This window comes from Schistocerca gregaria, chromosome 6 (assembly GCF_023897955.1).
Source record: "Schistocerca gregaria isolate iqSchGreg1 chromosome 6, iqSchGreg1.2, whole genome shotgun sequence".
Classification (NCBI taxonomy): domain Eukaryota; kingdom Metazoa; phylum Arthropoda; class Insecta; order Orthoptera; family Acrididae; genus Schistocerca; species Schistocerca gregaria.
In genome coordinates, this window is record NC_064925.1 from 283,584,172 (window position 1) to 283,610,647 (window position 26,476).

The 26,476-nt window shown below is 46.6% G+C and overlaps 1 protein-coding gene across 12 annotated transcripts in view; it reads right to left on the reverse strand.

Moving 5' to 3' along the window:
- LOC126278045 (receptor expression-enhancing protein 1) overlaps positions 1–26,476 on the reverse strand; it is a 628,988-nt gene that overhangs the window by 112,244 nt on the left and 490,268 nt on the right. For all 12 annotated transcript variants that reach the window (XM_049977819.1, XM_049977820.1, XM_049977813.1 and 9 more), the window contains 2 exons: positions 3,553–3,632; positions 3,354–3,474 (listed from right to left, as the gene is read on the reverse strand). In XM_049977819.1, coding sequence (XP_049833776.1) covers positions 3,354–3,474; positions 3,553–3,632 — 201 coding nt within the window. The remainder of the gene's footprint in view (positions 1–3,353; positions 3,475–3,552; positions 3,633–26,476) is intronic.

The window sequence follows — 26,476 nt, forward strand, 5'->3', positions numbered from 1 at the left end:
ACCTTGACAATATATCTGGCATAATGGGGGCAAAGACGACAGCTTACATATACAGCTGCCAGTTGGCCCTTCCGAGACTAACACAGTAACAATGAACAGGTCTACTCGAGTGACTACTGTGTAGCAACCACTGTTACAAATTGGAGGAATGGATCATAATATCACTTACTGAAAAGGTGCCATGGGTGACACTTTAGCATATAAGGTATCATCATTGAGGTGACACAGATCAAAAACGAAAATAAGTTGCTCAATCAGAAATTCCCTACAGAGGATGTATATCCCAGAGGGTATGGTGTGCTTTGGAATTGCAAAGTAGCAGTAAGGTGAGGGGCAGCTGTCGAATTAAAGTGGCTATCCCAAGGTACACAGGTGCCTGCCTGAGGATAAATAAACATTACACATCAAATAGTGATTACCAAGACAATTTGCACTCACTACTCTGCTTTCAAATGTGGTATACAGGGGAAACAATTCTATGACAACATTGTCAACCAATATACAGACCCCTCCAGATGCTGTTCAGGATCATGTCAGTTCTGAAAGAAGGTGTGGTACTCTCCAAAGATTGGGGAATGGTCATCTGCAAAATTTGTTTTCTTTGAGACTATGAGTGGTCTAAGGTGCTGCAGTCCTGGACTGTGCAGCTGGTCCCAGGGGAGGTTCGAGTTCTCTCTCGGGCGTGTGTGTGTGTGTGTGTGTGTGTGTGTGTGTGTGTGTGTGTGTGTGTGTGTGTGTGTGTGTGTGTGTGTGTGTGTGTGTCCTTAGGATAATTTAGGTTAAGTTAGGTTAAGTAGTGTGTAAGCTTAGGGACTGATGACATTAGCAGTTAAGTCCCATGAGATTTAACACGCACACGCACACACGTGAGAGTATGATAAATAGTGGAACAGGATGACATTAGTTGATGTAGATCTGGCAGGTGACTGTAATATCCAAAGATTTCTTCATTTTCTCATTAACTACTTTACAGAGATAGGACTCTCGTGTAAACTTATCTGCCCTTCCACTATGGGGTTGGAGCTGAAGAGGAGTGGTCAGCACTGGAATTCTCACTCCATCATTCCTTCAGATCCTGGCTGGTATCACATCAGTGGTCTGTGGATTTTCATGGAGAGGGTGCACTCAGTGAAGCCATGTGATGCTTCTCCAGCTGGGTGCAAAAAATCAGGATCCTCAAGATGGTATTGCACAAACCATTAAAGGAGATGACCTGTCTCTCCCATGGGTTAACTGACTTCCAGAACCATCAAGGCTGACGTTAAGGGAAAGGAGTGAGTAAATAATCTACGTACTGCTAATTTCCTGGCCACAGTAACGGCCAAAGACAATGGCATTAGGCCAGGGTATAAACCTTTTATTTTTTCAAGCTTCAAAATATGAGACACCACTGATGAGCTTAAGTTCCTGGGTTTTGAATTCTTCAATTAGGGGATCAGCACTTCAGGGATTGGGGAGGGCAACTGTCTCTGCAACCAACACAGAAGGATAATTACTCACACAGTGAGTTTTCATGAAGCAGCCGACTAGTCTCCACAAACTGGATTGTTTATACAATGGGAAGATGTATGGCCCAAGGATTGAAATTTAAAGCACCATATTGGGGATGTGAAATGTATCTGCACATCAAAATGGTATTGCAAGAGTGACTTAGTAGGGAAGCAAAGTCTCCCTCAAAAATGAGGGAGAATATTCCGGTGTCAACCTTGTCATCTGGCAGGCCTGTATGCACACAACAGTGGATCCCACACTTATTCAGTTTTCCCAATTGATTCCTGATCACAGTGCAGTGCTAATCCCCAGTGAAACACTAAGCCTTGTCCATTTCAAACACTAATGGGGTGTTACGGTAACAGGTAACACACACACACACACACACACACACACACACACACACACACACACACACACACACACACTTTTTTTTTTTTTTTTTTTACAACAGAGTAACACTCAGGACTGGGTAGGATTCGCTGTGTTAATTAAGACCAAACCATTTCATAACTAACTGAGGGAAGAGATCTCTCAACATACATTTTCAATATTCTGAACAAAGAACATGACTTAGTACCTAAAAAGAACCCTCCATCAGTCCAGCTGCAAACCAGGAACTGATAAGAGTAAGTGTATACAGTTTGCTTTCCATCCACAACAAACCTAAGGAAGATAAGTTCTGTAATAATTTGCACTGAAGTATTCAGTTCTGTCTGAAGACACTGCTGGACTCTCATGGCAACTGACTGACAGCTAGGTCTTTTCAATGTGCAGGACACCCACCATGATGCCACCTAATCCAATCAAGGGCTCTCCCCAGACAGACACCACTTAGCCAGAATAATGGCCACATGGTTTGATGACCACTGCCTGGAGTCCCAATGCCCCCTAACTCCTCATCACACAAGGGTACACAGAGGTTAACAGGCCACACATCAATAGTGAATTCCCTAAACAGTCAGGAAGGCTACAACCATATGGGTACCTGACGAGTCGCCACCACTAAATGGCTAAAATGCTGATGGTTCACAAACAAGTTAGGCTGTCGACAGGGAATCTGTTGTACAGACCAATTCTGAGTAAACAGAGTCAGAGAGTAGACTGCAGCACAGGAAATGAAATAGTGTAGTGGTTCGGGATCCTGTTTTCCCCACATACATACTCATAAAATGGTTGTGAACCCTCTAGGAGAGCAGAATGTTTTCTAATCGATGAAAAATAGTCGTTCCATTTCCCAAATGTTGATAAAGTTTTGAACTTAACACTTTTTTATTTTCTAAATTGCATTTCCACTGAAGATTAGGCTTGCGGTTACAGCAAAATACTGTTCTCTTTTGGGTGTGCAGTATGTTGTAATCCGGGGCCTCCCCTCAAACCTCTGTACAAACAAATGTGATACTTGTTAAGTTCTATTTGTGCACCATCATATCATCACTGTCGAGTTTATAACCGCATAGCTCCAATAGGAATGGCGATATGAGTAAAAACATTTTTCAGCTCCTGCTTTATAGGCTGCCTACTTGACAGGGAAGTTGTGAGAGTAGCATCAGCCTGGTTCACTGACCTGTTGTGCAGGGGCTACATTTGTAGATGGGCATGGCTGGAGGAAGATTCAGAAGGCCAGAGGAGATGATTGTTAGAGAGAAGGACGCAGGAGGGAGAGGATGATATGAATGGGATGGGGGTGGGGGGTAGGAAGATGTGATCAGAGAGACAGGACTGAGGGGTTGAACAGGGGGGGAGGTGAACAAAGAGATGAGGTGTGCACAACATACCTGACTGCATATGCAGGCAAAGTCATGGGGAGAAGGCTAGTACAAAATAAAACAATACAAAAAGCATTCACAACCAAGACTTACCTGCTCACGCCTGCTGAGCATTGGATGCACAAATTTGCGGTACAGTATACTGGATCCCTTAGTGGCAGGTGAGAGCAGCCACAGAACCAACAGGATCTTGATCTCATAATAAAATGGAAACCTGAGGAACAAAGAAGATATATTTGTTCAAAAGTTAATTACTGTAACAATAATCACTACAATGGAATCTTATGCTTACCAGAAACTCAGGAAGACGTCAGTGAAAGTTTCGGCACAGCTGAACAGGGCAAATACAATCCAGTACATCATCCACTTCACCTAGAGAAGTAGAGAGAGATTATTAGCACGATTAAATAAGAAGGTAAATAATCTAAACAACAAACAATGATAATAGTCAATGAAAATGAAGACAAAATTCGTAACAGATTAAGTCCACATAATATATTGCATGTCTCATTAAAATTAAATCTGTTTGTTTCATCAGAATATTAGATGGCTGAAAAAACAAGGCAGCTTCTTTTATGTGTAAGAGTTTTGAAAACAAAAATTTTCTTTGTACCACCAAGCACGGGGATAAAGACATTTAATATACATAAAATGAGGAACCACCATGTTAGTAAAAGCTGAAGACAAAACTGAAGCACTTTATTATGTATATCTGAACCTAGAAGTACGAGAATGTGAGCAGTTACTGAAGAATAAATTTATTATAACCATGACAGTGTACAGATCTCCAATTTATGAGACATCTAAATTCATTTTTGACTTATGCTATGACAGACAAGACTAAAGAGTAACCAGTTTGTGGGCATTTTAGACACACGTATGCTAAAATATTATGACACAAAAAAGTTGGAAAAAATAACTCTGGTGCTACAATACCCTTCTCCACAGTAGCAGGTGGATTTAATGATACCATTTTTGTAGACAATGCCCATGGTGAAAAAATTTAGATTGTACTCAACTGCTAATACTATGCCTGGCTCCGGTGAACACTTTGCGAAAACGAAGCACACAAAAAACCACAAAATTCTGAGAAATTCTCATGCAAAAATAAAGAGATTTTTGGATGGTACTAAGAATCACATACAAAGCATAGAACAGGAAATGGCACGTAAGGAAACAGATGCTAATGCATTTCTCAACAAATTTATCAATATTCCAAACAGCTTTCCTACATCAATGTCCTTAATTTCTGTATAAAAAGTAAAAGACTGGAAAGCTTAAAAATACATCATAAATGAGACAGGAAAATTTATAAAACTGCCATAAAGCAAATTCTAAATTACTGGCATTCAACAATTATTGCGATATAACAAAGAAATCTGCCTGCCATGAAATAAATTAACAATTCTAATAAAATAATTGGAATAAACAGAGATGACAACCAGAGCCACTGCAACAGAATAACTAAAATGACTGATTCACAAATTTAATTATTTAACAGTCATTTGGAAAATGACTTAAAAAAATTAAAAAACTAGAAAAACTATGGTCTAAATAATATAGAAATAAACTACTACATGGGAAAAATATATAAAAAACAAAGATTCCAAGACTTACCAAACGGGAAAGCGCCGGTAGACAGGCACAATCAAATACACACACACACACACACACACACACACACACACACACACACACACACACACACACATATTTAAAGGCAAAGAATTTGGGCAGAGATGTCAGTTGAGGCGGAAGTGCAGGGGCAAAGATTATGTTGAATGACAGGTGAGGTATGAGTGGCGGTAACTTGAAATTAGCGGAGATTGAGGCCTGGTGGATAATGAGAAGAGAGCATATATTGAAGGGCAAGTTCCCATCTCTGGAGTTCGGATAGGTTGGTGTTGGTGGGAAGTATCCAGATACCCCGGACGGTGTAACACTGTGCCAAATTGTGCTGGCCGTGCACCAAGGCATGTTTAGACACAGGGTGATCCTCATTACCAACAAACACTGTCTGCCTGTGTCCATTCATGCGAATGGACAGTTTGTTTCTGGTCATTCCCACATAGAAAGCATCACAGTGTAGGCAGGTCAGTTGGTAAATCACATGGGTGCTTTCACACGTGGCTCTGCCTTTGATCGTGTACACCTTCCAGGTTACAGGACTGGAGTAGGTGGTGGTGGGAGGGTGCATGGGACAGGTTTTACACTGGGGGCGGTTACAAGGGTAGGAGCCAGAGGGTAGGGCAGGTGGTTTGGGGATTTCATAGGTATGAACCAAGAGGTTACGAAGGTTAGGTGGTCGTCGGAAAGACACTCTTGGTGGAGTGGGGAGGATTTCATGAAGGATGGATCTCATTTCAGGGCAGGATTTGAGGAAGTCGTATCCCTGCTGGAGAGCCACATTCAGAGTCTGATCCAGTCCCGGAAAGTATCCTGTCACAAGTGGGGTACTTTTGTGGTTCTTCTGTGGGAGGTTCTGGGTTTGAGGGGATGAGGAAGTGGCTCTGGTTATTTGCTTCTGTACCAGGTCAGGAGGGTAGTTGCAGGATGCGAAAGCTGTTTTCAGGTTGTTGGTGTAATGGTTCAGGGATACCGGACTGGAGCAGATTCGTTTGCCACGAAGGCCTAGGCTGTAGGGAAGGGACCGTTTGATATGGAATGGATGGCAGCTGTCATAATGGAGGTACTGTTGCTTGTTGGTCGGTGTGATGTAGACGCATGTGTGAAGCTGGCCATTGGACAGATGGAGGTCAACGTCAGTGAAGAACAACTCCAACCAAACTGCCCTTGTCAAAGATTTACTGTCCTACACTCGTAGTCTCTGCTGGATATATCACTTTGCCACAAAGAAAAATAATCCTGATCCCACTCCCAATGATCCAACTCCCCAAGACACTATCCAAATTGAACCCTGCGTGGAACAGTTCCGTCCTCCGTCACAGCGGGACCCACCTCCTCTTCCTCAAAATCACCCTCTCCAAACCTTCCAGGAATTTCTAACTTCCAGCCTTGCCTCTCAATCTTTCTTGAAAAACCTTAATCCTACTCCCAACATCACCACAGCCAAAGCCCAGGCCATCCGTGACCTGAAAGATGACCGATCCATCATCATTCTTCCGGCTGACAAGGGTTCCACAACCGTGGTACTTGATCGTCGGGAGTATGTGGCTGAGGGACTTCTTCAGCTTTCAGACAACTCTACATACAAAGTTTGCCAAGGAAATGCCATTCCTGATGTCCAGGCGGAGCTTCAAGGAATCCTCAGAACCTTAGGCCCCCTACAAAAACTTTTGCCTGACTCCATCAAACTCCTGACCCCACCAACACCTCGCACTCCTACCTTCTAATTACTTCCTAAAATTCACAAACCCAAACATCCCGGCCGCCCCATTGTAGCTGGTTACCAAGCCCCCACAGAACGTATCTCTGCCCACGTAGATCAACACCTTCAACCCATTACATGCAGTCTCCCATCCTTCATCAAAGACACCAACCACTTTCTCAAACGCGTGGAATCCTTACCCAGTCTGTTACCCCCGGAAACCATCTTTGTAACCATTGATGCCACTTCCCTATACACAAATATCCCGCACGTCCAAGGCCTCACTGCAATGGAGCACTTCCTTTCACGACGATCACCTGCCACCCTACCTAAAACCTCTTCCTCGTCACCTTAGGCAGCTTCATCCTGACCCACAACTTCTTCACTTTTGAAGGCCAGACATACCAACAATTAAAGGGAACAGCCATGGGTACCAGGATGGCCCCCTCATATGCCAACCTATTTATGGGTCGCTTAGGGGAAGCCTTCTTGGTTACCCAAGCCTGCCAACCCAAAGTTTTTTACAGTTTTATTGATGACATCTTCATGATTTGGACTCACAGTGAAGAACAACTCCAGAATTTCCTCTCCAACCTCAACTCCTTTGGTTTCATCAGATTCACCTGGTCCTACTCAAAAACCTGTGCCACTTTCCTTGACATTTACCTCCATCTGTCCAATGGTCAGCTTCACACGTCCGTCCACATCAAACCCACCAACAAGCAACAGTACCTCCATTATGACAGCTGCCACCCATTCCATATCAAACGGTCCCTTCCCTACAGCCTAGGCCTTCGTGGCAAACTAATCTGCTCCAGTCCTCAATCCCTGAACCATTACACCAACAACCTGAAAACAGCTTTCGCATCCCGCAACTACCCACCCGACCTGGTACAGAAGCAAATAACCAGAGCCACTTCCTCATCCCCTCAAATCAAAAGCCTCTCACAGAAGAACCACAAAAGTGCCCCACTTGTGACAGGATTCTTCCCGGGACTGGATCACACTCTGAATGTGGCTCTCCAGCAGGGATACGACTTCCTAAAATCCTGCCCCGAAATGAGATCCATCCTTCATGAAATCCTCCCCACTCCACCAAGAGTGTCTTTCTGCCGTCCACCTAACCTTCGTAACCTCTTGGTTCATCCCTATGAAATCCCCAAACCACCTTCCCTACCCTCTGGCTCCTACCCTTGTAACCGCCCCCAGTGTAAAACCTGTCCCATGCACCCTCTCACCACCACCTACTCCAGCCCTGTAACCCGGAAGGTGTACACCATCAAAGGCAGAGCCATGTGTGAAAGCACCCATGTGATTTGGTAAATCTGACCTGCCTACACTGTGATGCTTTCTATGTGGGAATGATCAGCAACAATCCGTCCATTCGCATGAATGGACACAGGCAGACAGCGTTTGTTGGTAATGAGGATCACCCTGTGGCTAAACATGCCTTGGTGCACGACCAGCACATCTTGGCACAGTGTTACACCGTCCGGGTTATCTGGATACTTCCCACCAACAACAACCTATCCGAACTCCAGAGATGGGAACTTGCCCTTCAATATATCCTCTCTTCTCATTATCCACCAGGCCTCAATTTCTGCTAATTTCAAGTTGCCGCCACTCATACCTCACCTGTCATTCATCATCATCTTTGCCCCTGCACTTCCACCTCAACTGACATCTCTGCCCAAACTCTTTGCCTTTAAATATGTCTGCTTGTGTCTGTATATGTATATGTATGGATGGGTGGGTGTGGGTGTGCACGTGTATACCTATCCTTCCCCCCCCCCCCCCCCCCCTCCCCAAAGGTAAGTCTTTCCGCTCCCGGGATTGGAATGACTCCTTACCCTCTCCCTTAAAACCCACATCCTTTCGTCTTTCCCTCTCCTCCCCTCTTTCCTGAAGAAGCAACCATTGGTTGCGAAAGCTAGAAATTTTGTGTGTGTGTTTGTGTGTTATTTTATTGTGCCTGTCTACCGGCGCATTCCCGTTTGATAAGTCTTGGAATCTTTGTTTTTAATATAAAAACTATGGTCTGTTAGATAAAGAAGCAAGGGGTATATTTAAAAGTCATTCAACCAAAATTTAAGCTGCTAGGCATGGTACAGGCATTCTTTTTCAAAATTAACAGAAATGTTGTAATTCTCGAAAGAAAAAGGTCACATGGTGTGACGTAATTTCAAAGAAAGTTCTGAAGAGATGCTCTACTAAGTTAAGCACATACGTAATACTTCATTAGCACAGATGCCACTAGTGAGTGAGTGAACTGGATGATACTTACTGCAAAGTACACTGCCTCTTCCTCTGGATATTCGAGAAGTAATACCATAAAGACTAGTACCACAAATAAAAAAATAAAAAAACTTTTGGCTAATACATTATACTGGGTTCCAGAAGGGTAACTTATCTAAGTATACCATTTTATACATTTAATCATCAAATATTACTACTGGTTAACAACAAAGTATTATCAATCATTAATATTTGTGATCTATTCAAAGCACTGATAGGTTCTATCGTGGTAGTCTTTCATAAATGACTAAATTTTGTGATGAACACACAATAACTGATATGATCCATACTTTTGATGCTATCTCAGAAATTCTATGTATCTTCCCCCTTAGGTGGATGAGTGGGTGGTTGCAGTGTGTGTGTGTGTGTGTGTGTGTGTGTGTGTGTGTGTGTGTGTGTTGGAGGGGGAGGGGGGGGAGGGGGGGGGGGGGAGGGGGCAGGGGAGACAGCAGTCTTCAGTTAGCACCAATGTCTGGGAAGACAGATATCTGCTCCATATTAGACCTGAGGACACACACTCGCACCCTTAATATGAGTCTGTCCCATGTACCTCGACACACTTGGAAGAGGACAAATCTTTTCGCACTGAATCACATCCTCATATATGATGGAAAAGGCAGCAATGGAGATTCTCAATAATGATGCAATGCCAGGGTGAAAATATTAGGAAAGGCATTCACACTCAAGTTCCATCAAGCACACAAAGCACTTACACAAAAAGCCCTTAAGTTTATTATATTTGTAAATAAAAATGCTAAAAATTAATCCCTAGATTTCATCTTAGTGTTAGGAAACCTACCTGCTTTATCTTAGTTACAAAATTACACGCATATTTATTTTATTTGCTGATCGCTGTGTGTGGAATATTGCAGAACAATGACTATGTTGCAAAGGCAATACAACAAAGTCTCTCTCATGTTTGGTAATATCAGAGTAATCACTAGATAACAAAAAGTAGTACAATTTAAACAATGCAGTGGAGACAAAGATTAATGCTTAGGAAAAATCATTACTCCAGTCCCACCATCTTATAGTTTTGGACCACCCATTTTCATTGCTATATGAATAACTTTCCATTTAACAAACACCAAACATAGCTTGTACTTTTTATCAAAAGGTGTTACAAAGCTGTCCACAACTTAGTTGTTTGTTGTTGTGGTCTTCAGTCCTGCGACTGGTTTGATGCAGCTCTGCATCCTACTCTATCCTGTGCAAGCTGCTTCATCTCCCAGTACCCACTGCAAGCCACATCCTTCTGAATCTGCGTAGTGTAGTCATCTCTTGGTCTCCCTCTACGATTTTTTCCCTCTACGCTGCCCTCCAATACTAAATTGGTGATTCCTTGATGCCTCAGAACATGTCCTATCAACTGATCCCTTCTTCTGGTCAAGTTGTGCCATAAAATTCTCTTCTCTCCAATCCTATTCAATACTTCCTCATTAGTTATGTGATCTACCCATCTAATCTTCAGCATTCTTCTGTAGCACCACATTTCGAAAGCTTCTATTCTCTTCTTGTCCAAACTATTTATCATCCATGTTTCACTTAGATACATGGCTACACTCCATACAAATACTTTCAGAAATGGCTTCCTGACACTTAAATCTATACTCGATGTTAACAAATTTCTCTTCTTCAGAAACACTTTCCTTGCCATTGCCAGTCTACATTTTATATCCTCTCTACGTTGACCATCATCAGTTACTTTGCTCCCCAAATAGCAAAACTCCTTTACTACTTTAAGTGTGTCATTTCCTAATCTAACTCCCTTAGCATCACCCAATTTAATTCGACGACATTCCATTATCCTCGTTTTGCTTTTGTTGATGTTCATCTTATATCCTCTTTTCAAGACACTATCCATTCCGTTCAACAGCTCTTCCAAGTCCTTTGCTGTCTCTGACAGAAATACGATGTCATCAGCGAACCTCAAAAGTTTTTACTTCTCCATGGATTTTAATACCTACTCCAAATTTTTCTTTTGTTTCCTTTACTGCTTGCTCAATATACAGACTGAATAACATCAGGGAGAGACTACAACCCTGTCTCACTCCTTTCCCAACCACTGCTTCCCTTTCATGCCCCTCGTCTCTTATAACTGCCATCTGGTTTGTGTACAAATTGTAAATAGCCTTTCGCTCCCTGTATTTTACCCCTGCCACCTTCAGAATTTGAAAGAGAGTATTCCAGTCAACATTGTCAAAAGCTTTCTCTAGGTCTACAACTGCTAGAAATGTAGGTTTGCCCTTCCTTAATCTAGCTTCTAAGGTAAGTCGTAGGGACAGTATTGCCTCACGTGTTCCAACATTTCTACGGAATCCAAACTGATCTTCCCCGAGGTCTGCTTCTACTAGTTTTTCCATTCATCTGTAAAGAATTCGCATTAGTATTTTGCAGCTGTGACTTAATTAAACTTATAGTTCAGTAATTTTCACATCTGTCAACACCTGCTTTCTTTGGGATTGGAATTATTATATTCTTCTTGAAGTATGAGGGTATGTCGCCTGTCTCGTACATCTTGCTCACCAGATGGTAGAGTTTTGTCATGACTGTCTCTCCCAAGGCCGTCAGTAGTTCCAATGGAATGATGTCTACTCCAGGGGCCTTGTTTCGACTCAGGTCTTTCAGTGCTCTGTCAAACTCTACACGCAGTATCGTATCTCTCATTTCATCTTCATCTACATCCTCTTCCATTTCCGTAATATTGTCCTCAAGTACATCCCCCTTGTATAGACCCTCTATATACTCCTTCCACCTTTCTGCTTTCCCTTCTTTGCTTAGAACTGGGTTTCCATCTTAGCTCTTGATGTTCATACAAGTGGTTCTCTTTTCTCCAAAGGTCTCTTTAATTTTCCTGTAGGCAGTATCTATATTACCCCTAGTGAAATAAGCCTCCACATCCTTACATTTGTCCTCTAGCCATCTCTGCTTAGCCATTTTGCACTTCCTATCTATCTCATTTTTGAGATGTTTCTATTCTTTTTGCCTACTTCATTTACTTCATTTTTATATTTTCTCCTTTCATCAATTAAATTCAATATTTCTTCTGTTACCCAAGGATTTCTAGCAGCCCTCGTCTTTTTACCTACTTTATCCTCTGCTGCCTTCACGACTTCATCCCTCAGAGCTACCCATTCTTCTTCTACTGTGTTTCTTTCCCCCATTCCTGTCAATTGTTCCCTTATGCTCTCCTTGAAACTCTGTACAACCTCTGGTTCTTTCAGCTTATCCAGATCCCATGTCCTTAAATTCCCACCTTTTTGCAGTTTCTTCAGTTGTAATCTACAGGTCATAACCGATAGATTGTGGTCAGAGTCCACATCTGCCCCTGGAATTGTATATATCTATTAAAAAAGTAAAAAATCATGTTTGCTAAAGCAAATAAGATCAAACCGCTACTTGGACCTGGGAATAATGAAAACAAATTTATGAAACTCACTGAAACATTACTACAACTCATTTTTAAAAAACTCTTGACAGGTTACATAACCTACTTCACTCTACCTCGACTAAATTAATATGGCTTAAATTCCATTGCTTGTAAAAGCACACGCACATGCGCACACACACGCCTTTGTTGCTTGATGGCAATTGTGGAAAATGCACTGCACAACTGCTTGTCCCTAATGATGCCAGCTGTACAAATATTACACCGAAAGAACCTGCCATTAGGTGTCAAGCAGCACATTGTGAGCCTCAGTACAGATGCTGGAAATGAAAAGTTTAATAAATCTTTGTAGCCAGTCTTGACTCACTCACAGGCAGTCAGAAACCAAGACAGCCAAATAAGAGGACTTCACAGATTTTTGCACTATACATCTATCTGCAGACCATTCACTAGGTAATAGGATAAACTGCAGCAGACAGGGGCAGTCAGTACTCCATCTCTAACTGTTTAATTACTTGAAAAGTTTTGGTACTTATAGGCATTTGCTCATTCCTGACATTGGTGAAGTAGGCAATATAATCTCTCCTACACTGCTACTAATACGAATACAAAATTCCACAGAAGGTACCACATTTTTATCGATTATAGAGGTACAGTTGTTAGTGCCATGTCAACAAGTGTTCACAGATGGTGTTATGTGGAAGAAAATGGTAAAGTTCAAAGTTTATTTGCATAAATACCAACTCTGACTTCAGTGCATTTTCAAATTCTCTTGATAACACCATGTGTAGCTCTCCTGAGGTCATCTTTCTGTTCTTTAATCTCTTGGGTTTACATTTTCTTTGTAGAGTTCATCTTGAAACATTCCCACAGACAAGTATCTAAATAAGCAAGGTCCAGGGACATTTATGGCCAAGAAATGTGACCATTTCTACAACTTTATATTCTGTGGAATGTTATATGAAGATGACTTGTCACATGACAGATGCTCCTGGATGCTAGAAACATCAGGTAATGGGATCCTGTAGGACAAACAGTAATCCAACAGGCCAAATCAACTGACTGCCGGTCATACCACATCACGCAGTTACAGCAAAGTTTCCTTGAAACTGTGTGTCCACAAAGGCAAGAGCATTTCCATCGGATAACTGATGTGTGTTACAGGTTTAACTGATACCATCACAAGTGAAGCAGTCTTCTTTTGTAAACAATATTAGTAGGTTTAATTGACAATTTGCAAGCATCCACTAAATACCAATCATCTACCTTCCTCTCCTCCTTTAAGGTGTTGAACCCTCTATAAATAATAAGGATAGAGGTCTTGCATATGTAATGTCAGTTACATTCTTGTATGTGGGAAACCAACACAGTGAAATTCAGTGCTTGCTTGTTGCAAGACTACATTGTATGAGCTGAATTATGACTTACTTTATCCATACACTGTTCATTTGCACATTTAAGTGAAACATGAATGTTTGGCACTGCACTAGCCTCAGTCCAGTGAAAACATTAGTAAACACTCTTTAATCTGATACTCAGTGGCTAGAAAATTGCCATCATCATCTGCAGAATTTCTATCACAAATCCCACACACAAATATCATGCTGACACACACACACACAGCATTTGTAAATATATGGGGCATGATTAAAGAAATACAGCACAACTGGTTAACAAATTGCAATCACAGTAGAAAAATTCAACTATGTAAACTCAAACAACTTCAAAACAAAAATAAGTCAGTAAACAAGCTTAGATTAACACATGGAATGAAAACTGCTCTCTGTAACCAGCTGTATCTCTGTAACCAATAAAAACCAGATAGGCCTACACATTATATGGGATGTTTTATCATTTATTTACTTTTCCTCCTGAAGCACCCCATAAAAAATCTCTCGAACCTCTCTGAATCATGAGTGGTGTCCCTCATTCTAAGGACAGAATCCCGTCTCACCCGTGCAGTCCTCCAGCATTCTACATGTAAACTGCAGCTGAGGAACAATGGATTGGATTAGATTGAACTGATGAGGTTAAAGCAGGCTAACTATGAAGTCATCAGTCCCTTCCCATCCTATCAACGTTAAGTAGTTGTTGTTGTTGTTGTTGTTGGGATGTTTAAGGGGGACTAAACAGCTAAGGTCATCAGTCCCCCATTCCAAAAAACCGGCGAAACAAAATTTACGGAACAAGTAAAACCCCAAGGAGGGAGGAGACGCCCCTCCCCCCAGTCACTGAAGGAACACCAATGTGGCAGCAAACACTAGAGACAAAAAGAGTACAGACGAACACTGGACAGAAAGAAACGGAAGAAAAGAAGAGGGTCGGAGACTGGTTGACTGACCATGGGAACAAAAATTGGGAAAGAGTCAACCATCCGAATACACACATTAAAATCTGCAACCAATGACACACTCGAGGACAAGATACACAGAAAGGAAAAGGGACAGGTCCCCCCTAAATGGAACCATAAAAAGGACTACCACGGATAAAATGTAAAACGTCGTCAGCCATGGAGGCATCGTCGCATAAAACCAAAGGCAACGTGCCCGGGAGATTAAAAGTCTGCCGGAGGGTGCGCAGGCGGGGACACTCCAACAAAATATGGGCGACCGTCAACCGGGACCCACACCGACACAGGTGGGGATCCTCCTGACGCAAAAGATGTCCGTGCGTCAGGTAGGTATGGCCGATGCGGAGCCGACACAGGATGACAGAGTCCCTGTGAGAAGCCCGCAGGGAGGACTGCCACACATCGGTCGTCTCCTTAACAGCCCGCAGTTTATTCGGAGAAGTCAGGCTACGCCACTCGTCACGCCACATCTGAAGCACCTTACGGCGCAACACCAGCTGCAAATCACGAGCCGGGAGGCCGATCGCCAAAGTGGGGGCGTCGACCGCCCCTTTGGCCAGCCTGTCGACACGTTCATTCCCCAGGATGCCAACGTGACCTGGCGTCCAAACAAAGACCACCGAACAACCAGAGCCGGTAATGGCAAAAACAGACTCCTGAATAAAGGATACCAGAGAAGAAGAGGTATAGCAGCGGTCGATAGCCTGGAGGCTGCTCAGGGAGTCACTGCAGATGACGATGGACGTACCTGAGCAGGAACGCATATGCTCAAGAGCGCGCAATATGGCCACCAGCTCTGCAGTAAAAATACTGCAGCCAGCCGGCAAGGAGCGCTGTTCAACATGGGCAGCGTGAGCAAAAGCGTAGGCAGGACGACCATCCACCAGGGAACCATCGGTGTAGACAGGCTCACAGCCTGAAAATGAGGCGACGTGCGCAAGAAAACGGTGACGGAGGGCCACATGCGGAACCGAGTCCTTGGGTTCCCGTGCCAAGTCCACGCAGACGGACGGACGGGTCATACACCAGGGAGGCGTGGGTGCACAGGCCCGGAAGGGCGGCAGAAGAGGGAACGACCCCAGTTCAGACAGCAGGGACTGGACCCGGACAGCAATGGAAAGCCCAGACCTAGGTCGCCGGTCGGGCAGAGGGAGAACCCTGGCAGGGAAAAGCAGGCGATGATTGGGATGGCCCGGTGAGCAATGCACGTGGACAGCATAGTCGGCGAGCAGTCGGTGGCGGCGAATCCGCAGCGGGGGAACCCCGGCCTCCACCAGCAGACTATCCACGGGGATAGTACGGAAAGTGCCAGTTGCAAGCCGAACCCCACAGTGGTGTATGGGGTCCAACAACGTCAACACTGAGGGCGATGCAGACCCATAGGCCAGGCTCCCATAATCAAGCCTGGACTGCACAAGGGCTCTGTACAATCGCAACAGCGTGCTGCGATCTGCACCCCAAGACGCATGGCTCAGGCAGCGGAGGGCGTTGAGGTGCCGCCAGCACTTTTGCTTCAGCTGAGTAATATGAGAAACCCATAAGAGCCGGGCACCAAAGACGAGTCCTAAGAAGCGGCTAGTGTCCACCACTTCAAGTAGGTGACCGTCGAGGTAAAGTTCCGGATGAGGGTGGACCGTCCGACGCCTGCAGAAGTGCATAACTGAGTCTTGGCCGCAGAGAACTGAAATCCATGAGTCAGAGCCCATTATGCCGCCTTGCGAATGGCTGCTTGCAGCCTGCGTTCGGCGACTCCTGTAGTCGTTGAGCTGAATGAGATGCAGAAGTCGTCGGCATACAAAGAAGGAGACACCGACGACCCCACGGCTGCAGCCCGACCATTAATGGAAACTAGAAATAAGGAAACGCTCAACACCGAGCCCTGCGGGACCCCATTTTCCTGTATATAAGATGAACTAGAGGCGGCACCGACTTGCACCCGGAAAGAGCGGCGCAATAAAAAGTTTTGAAGAAAAGCAGGGAGCTGACCACGAAGACCCCATTCGCGCAACGTAGCAAGGATGTGATGCCTCCATGTTGTGTCATATGCCTCCCGCAGATCAAAAAATACAGCAACGAGATGCTGACGGCGGGAAAAGGCCGTACGGATAGCAGATTCCAGCCGCACCAAATGGTCCGCAGCAGACCGGCCCTAATGAAAGCCACCCTGGGATGGAGCGAGGAGACCGTGCGACTCAAGGACCCAACACAAACGCCGCCCCACCATACGTTCGAGCAATTTGCACAAAACGTTGGTGAGTGTAATGGGACGATAGCCGTTCACCGCCAGAGGGTCCGCACCGGGTTTCAAGATGGGAACGATAACACCCTCTCGCCATTGCGACGGGAACACGCCCTCGCTCCAAATGCGGTTAAAGATGGTGAGGATGTGTCTCTGGCAGTCCCCGGAGAGATGCTTCAGCATCTGCGCGTGGATGCAGTCCGGTCCTGGCGCTGTATCAGGGCAATCGGCGAGGGCAGCGAGAAATTCCCTCTCGCTGAAAGGAGCATTGTATTTTTCAGAATGACATGTGTGGAACGATAACGGCGTCCGCTCGGTGCGCTCCTATAGAGAGCGAAAGGCAGGAGGGTAAGTTGCAGTCGCAGAGCTCGTAGCAAAGTGCGTGGCAAGGTGGTCAGCAATGGTGGCAGCGTCCGTGCAGACAGCGCCGTCCAGGGAGATTCCAGGGACACCCATAGGGGTCTGGTATCCATAAATCCGCCGGATGCGGGACCACACGAGCGACGGGGAGACACGGGAGCCCAAGGATGAAATGTACCTCTCCCAGCATTCCTGCTTACGCCGTGCAATAAGATGACGGGCCAAGGCACGGAGCTTCTTAAAGGCGATGAGGGTCTCCAGAGACGGGTGCCGCTTATGACGCTGGAGAGCCCTCCTACGGTCGCAAATAGCCTCAGCAATCTCCGGCGACCACCAGGGGACAGACTTCCTCCGAAGGAGTCCAGAAGAGCGAGGGATGGCAGTCTCGGCCGCAGAAATAATTGACGAGGTCAAGACATGGACCACCTCATCAATGTCACCCAGTGGGAAAGAAGCAATGGTGGCAGCGGAAGTAAAAGCCAGCCAGTCAGCCCTGTTGAGAGCCCAGCGGGGCAGGCGCCCAGAAGGATGACACTGGGGCAGTGACAAATAGATGGGAAAATGGTCACTAACACACAGATCAGGATGCACTCTCCAGTGAAGGGATGGGACAAGTCCGGGGCTGCAAAGAGAGAGATCGATGGCCAAGAACGAGCCATGGGCCACACTGAAATGCGTGGGAGCACTGGTGTTCAAGAGGCTAAGGTCGAGCTGAGCCAACACATGCTCCACAGCGCGACCGCGGTCATCGGAGACAGTCCCACCCCATAGAGGGTTGTGGGCATTGAAATCGCCCAGAAGCAGCAATGGCGGCGGGAGTTGAGCCAGCAGCGCAGCCAAGACATGTCGGGGGAGTTGCCCATATGGAGGAACGTAAACAGAGCAAACAGTAATAGCTGGCGAGAGCTCAATCCTGACAGCGACTGCCTCTAAAGGCGTCAGAAGGGGTACTGGCGAGCTACAGACAGAGTGGTGAACAAAGAGGCAAACTCCACCTGAAGCTCGTTGACAGTCAGCGCAGTTCTTATAGTATCCCCGATAACCGCAAAGGGCAGGGGTCCGCATTGCTGGAAACCAAGTTTCCTGAAGAGCAACGCAGAGAACAGGGGAAAGCATCCGGAGCTCAGGCAGGTGGCGGAAATAACCGCCGCAATTCCACTGGAGAATGGAAGCAGGAAAGGACTGGGAGGGCGTGAAGGCGACTAAGAGGCAGACGGCGCCGCTGAGTCAACGGCCGCCACTGAGCGAGAGTCAGCTGTGTCCATAGGAGAGGTCCCCGAGGGTTCCGTGAGGGCGAGATCCGCGGCAGAGGCGAGGATCTCCACCGCATCCCCAGAGCCAGAACTATTGACAGCAGGCGGTACTGAAACTGCCGGAGCGTCCTTCTTGGACACGTTCCGTTCCTTCTTCTCGCGTCTGTCCTTTGGCTTAGAGAGCTGGGAGAGTTTCTCTGAAGGAGCGTCGGAGGCTGACGACGACGCAGAAGCCCTACGACCAGCAGGTGGATGAACCTTCAGCCACTGGCTGACATCCGGCAGGGTAGCAGAAGAAACGGAAGAAGGGAGGGCCCCGAGGGACCCCTTCCGCCAGAGACGAGCCGGCAGAGACGACGCCGGCAGAGAAGGGGGAGGGGGAGGGATCGAGCCCCCTGGTTTTGGAGCAGATGTCACTCCTGAAGCATGTGCGGGGGGAGTGACAGAAGGGGGTTTGCCCCCAACTGCTAAGGGGGCAACAGAGGAAGGCTTGCCCCCAGACACGAGGGGGGCCGACAGAGATGTACGGCCCCGAGGGCCAACTGAAGGCGGCACAGAGGAGGCGACAACTGCCGCCCGCGAGGGCGACGATAACGTAGCTGCAGCATAAGAAGTTTGAAGAGGGACAGGATGCAACCTTTCAAATTTCAGTTTTGCCTCACGATAAGTAAGCCGGTCCAGGGTCTTAAATTCCATAATCTTCCGCTCCTTATGAAGAACGGGGCAGTCCGGCGAGCATGGAGAGTGGTGTTCCCCACAGTTGACACAGACAGGTGGAGGCGCACATGGAGAATCGGGATGAGAGGGGCGTCCGCAATCTCGACATGTGGCACTGGATGGGCAACGGGAGGACATATGCCCAAACTTCCAGCACTGGAAGCACCGCATCGGGGGAGGGACGTATGGCTTGACGTCACAACGGTAAACCATTACCTTGACCTTCTCAGGCAATACAGCACCCTCAAAGGCCAAGATAAAGGCACCAGTGGCCACCCTGTTGGTCTTGGGTCCTCTGTGCACACGACGGACAAAATGCACACCACGTCGTTCCAAGTCAGCTCTCAGCTCGTCATCGGACTGTAACAAGAGGTCGCGATGGTAAATAATCCCCTGGACCATATTTAAGCTACTGTGGGGAGTGACGGTAACAGGGACGTCTCCCAGCTTATCACACAAGAGCAACGCCCGTGACTGGGCTGGGGAGGCCGTCTTGAGGAGGATGGACCCATTCCTCATTTTAGACAAACCCGCCACTTCCCCAAACTTATCCTCCAGGTGTTCCACAAAAAACATAGGCTTCGTCGAAAGAAAGGAGTCACCATCAGTCCTGCTGCAGACAAGGTATTGTGGTACATAAGGCTCCTGCTTGGCACTAGATCTGCGTCCCTCCCATGGCGCAGCCAACGAGGGGAACGACTGAGGATCATATTGTGCAGCATCAAATTCAATTCTGCCTCGCTTAGAGACGCTGGTGGCAGTGCGACCACCAGCATGGTGAGATTTATTGTGCTTCATTGCGCCACATCCGCCCAGATGCCACCTACTCCGAACGAGGGCTCTCCCCAAGGGCGCCACCCAGCCAAAGCAACGGGTACCTGGCCGATATCCCATTGCCCGGAGTCCCCGTGCCCCAGACAAGATGGGCACATACTCCTTGGCATGCATGGGGAGGAAACAGCTCTGGCATCTGTAGTGCCATCCCTGCGTGGTCAGGGGGCTACCACCAAGAGGGTACATGACGACCCCACCACAACGGACTGGCTACCGTGCTGGATTTTAGGTGTTGAAAGGGTCCACAGTTGCCGTGGGCGCTAAGAAGGGGATTGCGCACAAGACGAGGAGGCAACCCAGAAGACATGGGGTGTAAATCCCTCCACACGACAATAGATAGCATGCAAGATGGAGGTGCACGATGGACCAATAGAAAAACACCACGTAAGGCGTCCTTCCCCAAATGGCACGCACTAACAACGGAAATTTTGAAAATGGCAGGTCAAACCCAAGTGGGGACCATCACATAAGGCCGAAATTTTGGAGACTCCTTTTAGTCGCCTCTTACGACAGGCAGGAATACCGCGGGCCTATTCTTACCCCCGAACCCGCAGGGGGAAAATGTTAAGTCGGGAAGAGTCCTCCAAAAGGAATGACAAGGATTGCAACTGAGAATCAATAAATCCAAGAGAGAGAAGCAAGCATAACTGAGGAAGAGGTAAGAGGGTTATAAGATGGGTGAGATGCTGTGCCCACAAAGCAACTTTAGGACCCGAAACATATTAGGTAATGGATGACACACCCTCTGCATTTGATCAGTATTTCCTTACCCTCATTAAAACAAGGAGACTAGGAACACTGACCAGGTGATAAAAACTCAGGACAGAATGACAACATTGAGGCAGTAAACAGATGTGTAAAAGTTGGAAGTGCAGGAGGCAGGCCAAACCACCGGGCAAGGGCAGCGAGGGGCCCCCTGGGTCGAAGCAGGTGACGAGACCAATGTGGCCTACCTCAGAGATAGCAGCAGAGTCCACATTCAAAGGAACAACATAAAACCAGATTAGCCCCTTATGCATAGCCTGTCAGGAAGTTTAAGGTTCTGCTGTAAGACAAACAAATTGGAGCAATCAAGTAAAATGTGAGCCACCATCAGATTGATGCCACCAAAATGACGTGGATTGTCACATCATAGGATGTGGCTGTGGGTAAGCCAACTGTGGCAAAAGCAAAGCCAACAATGGTTGACTGCCTGTGAGTAGAAGGAATAGGAGAATGTCAAGGCTGTGATACTCTATTACTCGCAGTTTGTTCACAGGAACCAGGGCACATCAATCCAGGCACATCAATCCATATTCCAAGCCAATAACTGACACAGTCAAACAAATGCCTGTTTCCAATACCCCCATCTCCAGAGTCGGCTTCCTGGTAGCCAACTTTGCCAACCAGTCAGTATGTACTTTCCCTTGGATTCCAACACGATCATGAGTCCATTAACAGATTACCAACCATCCAGCTTGATGGAGGTCATGAAGAAGATCCTGGACAGTCAGAACAAATGGATGTTGTGGGTAGAAATGATCAACAGCCTGAAGACTACTCAGAAAGTCACTGCTGGTTAAGAATATCTCACCGGTTCAAGAATGAACATGGCTCAGGATTTGGAATGAAAGGGACTAAACTGCAAGGTCATCAGTCCCTTCATATATTAAATGTCAAACAGGACTAGCCATCAAAAGGAGGAGGCAAAAGGCAAAGCCTACAAATAAAGGATAAAGAGAACAAAAAGGTGGAAAGATTAGAGGCCAGGTAAAGACCACCTAGCAAGGGCCTCCAAGGGATCCCAGGAGGGGCAGAGGGTGGGGTAGGTGGAGGGAGGGTGGCGGAGCTGGACAAGGGTGCCCCACCAACCCCACAGATAGTCAATTACGCCAAAAAGCCCTACCTAACAGAGATGAATGGAAACAACCTTCACAGTCAAAACGTAACACCAGATCAGCCGAGTTGCCATTGTCTGCTATCACCAGAGGTAGTGTGTCAGAAAGATTAAGATGCTGCATCAAAGCAGCAAAATTAGGGCAGTCTACAAGTAAGTGGGCCACTGACATGCGGGCTCTACATTGACAGTGAGGGTGATCCTCGTGTGAGAACCTGGCCATCACTCAGCGAAGTGTGGCCAACGTGGAGTATACAGAGGACGATGGATTTCCTACAAGGAACATGCAAGGCAGATTGCCATGTGGTTGTGGTCTCCTTAATGGTCCATTTTTTTGGGGAGATCAGGGCAGACCAATCTGAGTACCAGACTTCCAGGAATTGATGACATATAAACAAGCAAATGTCCAATTATGGGACTGCCATTTCCAGACTCGGCATCCTGCTGGCCAGCTTGGCCAGCCCATCAGCTCATTCATTTCCCAAAATTCTAACAAGACTTGGGGTCCAAACGTAAACGATTGGCTGCCTAGCTCGATGAAGGTCAGATACAAGGGCCTGGACAGCTGTAACCAGTGGATGAGGAAAGTAACACTGGTCTATAGCCTGAAGGAGGCTAAGGGAGTCACTACAGATTAGGATACTCCTGCCAGTGCAAGAACAAACATAGCTAAGGAATAACGCAATGGCCATCAATTCAGCAGTGAAGACATTGCAGCCATTTGGCAGAAAGTGGAGTTCGCAGCATCATGCGTGTGTGTATGCAAAGCCTGTTCATTCGTTAATTGTTGAGCGATCAGTGAATATCACTTCCAAACCCAGGTACTTCTCAAGAACAGCCAAGAATAGGCGACAAAAAATTGTGGGATCAACGGAACCTCTGGGACCAAAGGATACTTCGAGACAAATCCAAGGTTGGGGTAGAACTCAGGAGAGCCAGATGCGATGTCTCTCTCACCAGAGGCAACAGGAGGAAGTGGCAGTTCCGAACAGAGACACTGGAGGCAGGCAGCAGCTGCAAACCCAGTTCTGGGTCACTGCTGTGCTGTGGAAGTTGCATCTCTCTTCCAGGGAAAATGACATGGTAGTTGGGATGTTCAGGGAAGCTATGAACATATATAGCATAATTCAGAAGCTGTTGTTAGTGCACGATAGGTAATGGAGGGACTCCAGCCTCAGCTAGTAGGCTGTTAACAAGGCTAGTTTGGAATGCTCCTGTTACAAGTGCGACCCCAAAATGATTAATGGGGTCCAATATCTGCAATACTGTAGGTGATGCAGAACCATATACAAGACTCCCTAGTTAAGACAGCAATGAATGAGGGCTTTGTAGAGCCACAGAAGGCTAGAGTGATCGGTACCTCAAGTAATGTTACTGAAGCAGCGAAATGTATTGAGATGTCGCCAGCACATGATCCTCTAGGTAAAGCTCTGGGTGTGGGTGGGCAGTATGACAGCAACAAAAGTGCACAACACGGGTCTTCGCGGCTGAAACCTGAAAGTCATGAGTAAGAGCCAAATTGTTCCTTTCGCATGGCGCCCTGTAAGTGATGCTCAGTAACAACCAAACAGGAGGTGCAATAATAAAAGCACAAATGGTTGTCATATAAGAAGGGTGATATCAAAGATCCTGCATCTGGCATTAGACTGTTGATGGCCACCATAAAGAGGGGGACCCCATTCTCTTGGACATGGAGGTATTTAGTAAACCACTCACCTGAAACTGGAACACACAGTGCGACAGGAAGCTCTTGACAAAAACTGGGAGTGGACCCCAGAGACCCCACTCACGTAATGTAATAACGATGTGATGACACCATGTCGTGTCATGAGCCTCCTGTACATCGAAAAAGACAGTGATGAGGTGGTGACAACATACAAAGGCCATCCCGATGGTGAACTACAGGTGAACAAAATTATAAGCAGCACAGCGGCCTTTGTGAAAACCACCCTAAGGTGCGGCAAATAGGGCCCTCGACTCAAGGAGCCAACACAGCCGCCTGCTCACCATCGAGTAATTTACAGAGAATGTTGGTAAGGCTGATTGGTCGATAACTGTCCATCTCAAGCGGGTTCTTTCCCAGTTTCCGTACTAGAAATAATATACTTTCTCGCCAATGAGATGGGAACTCCCCCTCTTTCCAGATCCAATCAAAAAGGGCAAGGATGTGATGCAGACTGTGGATGTGGTCTGGCCCTGGGGCCCTATCAAGGCAATGGGCAATGGCACTGGAGAGCTGCCATTCACTGACTGTAGCAGTGCATGGCTTGCTGAGTATGGATGTAGATGTAGGTAAGTACATTCACTCCTCCCACTGTTTTCTGAGCCGAAAGTCAGGGTGGTAGTTAAAGATGTGCAAGCATAATGCTCAGCAAATGCTTGGTGACAGCTTCTGGATCAGTATAAATGGCACCATCTAAGGAAATACTTAATCACCTGCAGGGGACTGAAAGCCAGAGTTGTCTGATCTTTGCCCATGCCTGTGATGGAGAGTTGTGTGACCTAACGGTGGAAACGTACTGTTCCCAGGATTCCTGCTTTCATTGTTTTTTGAGGTACGCAAACAGGGGCACAGAGCCCTTTAAAGGCAGCGAGATGCTCCAGTGAAGGGTGTGCCTTGTGACATTGGAGACGCCCCTTTAGATCTCGAAACGCTGTAGCAATCTCTGGAGTCCACCATGAGCAACACTGAGGGAGGGACAGGAAGATCGGGAAGTAGTCATTACCACACAGGTCATCGTGGACCCTCCAGTGGATAGATGGTAGATGGCCAGGACTGCAAAAGGAGAGCTCAGTGGCTGATTAGGTTCATGGTGCCACAATGATGTGTGTGGGGGCACCGGAGTTCAATAGGCGAAGATAAAGCTATGACAGTAAAGTTTTGATGTGTTTTCCATGGCCAGTGATCATCGAGGGGAGCTGAGAGAGCAATGCAGACAACAACCCTGGGACACGACGTCATCACGAAGGAGTTAAACATTACAGATGGTAAAATCCTAATGTCCCATTCCTGAACAGCCGCAGCCTCCAAAGGCATATCAATAGGCAAAATATTACTCTATCTAGAGTCCATCACATATGTAAAAACTCCACCCAACGCCCTTTCGTAGTCGATATGATTATTAAAATAACCTTGGTAGCCACAAAGGGCTGGTGTTTGAATTGCTGGAAACCATGTTTCCTGTAGGGCAATACAGAATGCAAGGTATGTGCTTAAAAGCTACAGTAGCTTAGCCAGGCAATGAATAAAAAATTCCTTTATAATTCCACTGGAGGATACGATTGTCATGAAACTGTGGGGGGACAAGATATGACTGAGGGTCATGTACTGCCACCAGTTGAGACGTCAGGGCATTGACTGGCACAGGTTCTGTGGCACATTCCCTGGGGAGATCTGGTGCCTCAGGGGCCACCAGGACTTCCACCTTGGGCACAGAAGGAGTAAATGTGTGGTGGTTTCCTTTGCCTTAGAGGAGTTCTTTTTTTCCCCTCCTCCTCAGAAGACAACAACTCAAAGTTTCCCTGAATTTGTTTCAGGGATAGAGAAAGAATGAGCAGTCCGCAGTTCGACAGCCAGCAGCCTGTTGTTCTTTCAGCCAGTTGCTGGTGTCTAGCTGTGAGCTAGCAGGAACCATGGAAGGAAGAATCCCAAGGGATCTCTTCCTAGATAGAAAAGATGGAGGATGAGGGACCTCTGGCAGGGGGATAGGGAACGGGGCCCCAGCAGGTGCGGTGCAAATGCTCCCGAAGTGGGTGCAGTGGAAGCACTAGAGGGGCCCCCAACCCCCTGGGGACATTAATCAGTGGAGAGCTTTGAGGGCCCAATGCACGAGGCCCAACAGACGAAGGTATTGAGAGAGAAAGTGACGACATTGCAGCTGTAGGTTAAGATTTCATTAGTTGTCTGGGATAGAGATGCTCATATTTTTACTTAACTCTAGATATGTGATCCAGGGTTTTATACTCCTGGATTTTCTTCTCACGCTTAAAAAAGGAGCAATCTGGCGAGCAGGGATAGTGGAGCTAGCCACAGTTTACATGGATGGGTTGAGGGTCACAAGAAATGTTTACAGGCAGTGGACATCCACAATCCCTGCAGTGTGCTGGGATCGTACTTTGTTGCACCATATGAGACCTTGCCATTTGAAGATACCGTTGGGGTCGTGTAACCACTATATGCCTTGTTTACCCTCACTGAGTGGGGGCTCTCACCATGAGCGCCAATCCGCCATGCCAATGGGTACCTAGCCAGTAAGCTATTGCTGGGAATCCCCATGCCCCAGTTATGACAAGCACACACTCCATGGCATACAGGGGGAGTGTGCAGCACAGGTACAAACAGTGTGATCCCTGCGTGGTCAAGGGGCTAACACTGCGCAGGTACTTGACGACCCCAGTCCCACAACAGGATGGCTACCATGCTGGGCTTTGGGTGTACTGTGACGACAGGAAGGAAGGGTGAAAGGGCACAGAGGCAAAGCATACACCACAGTGGGCGACCTACCAGGCACGACACACTCTTCCGTAAAATATGGAAAAGATGGCAGGCCAAACCCATTAACGGGGACCATATAAT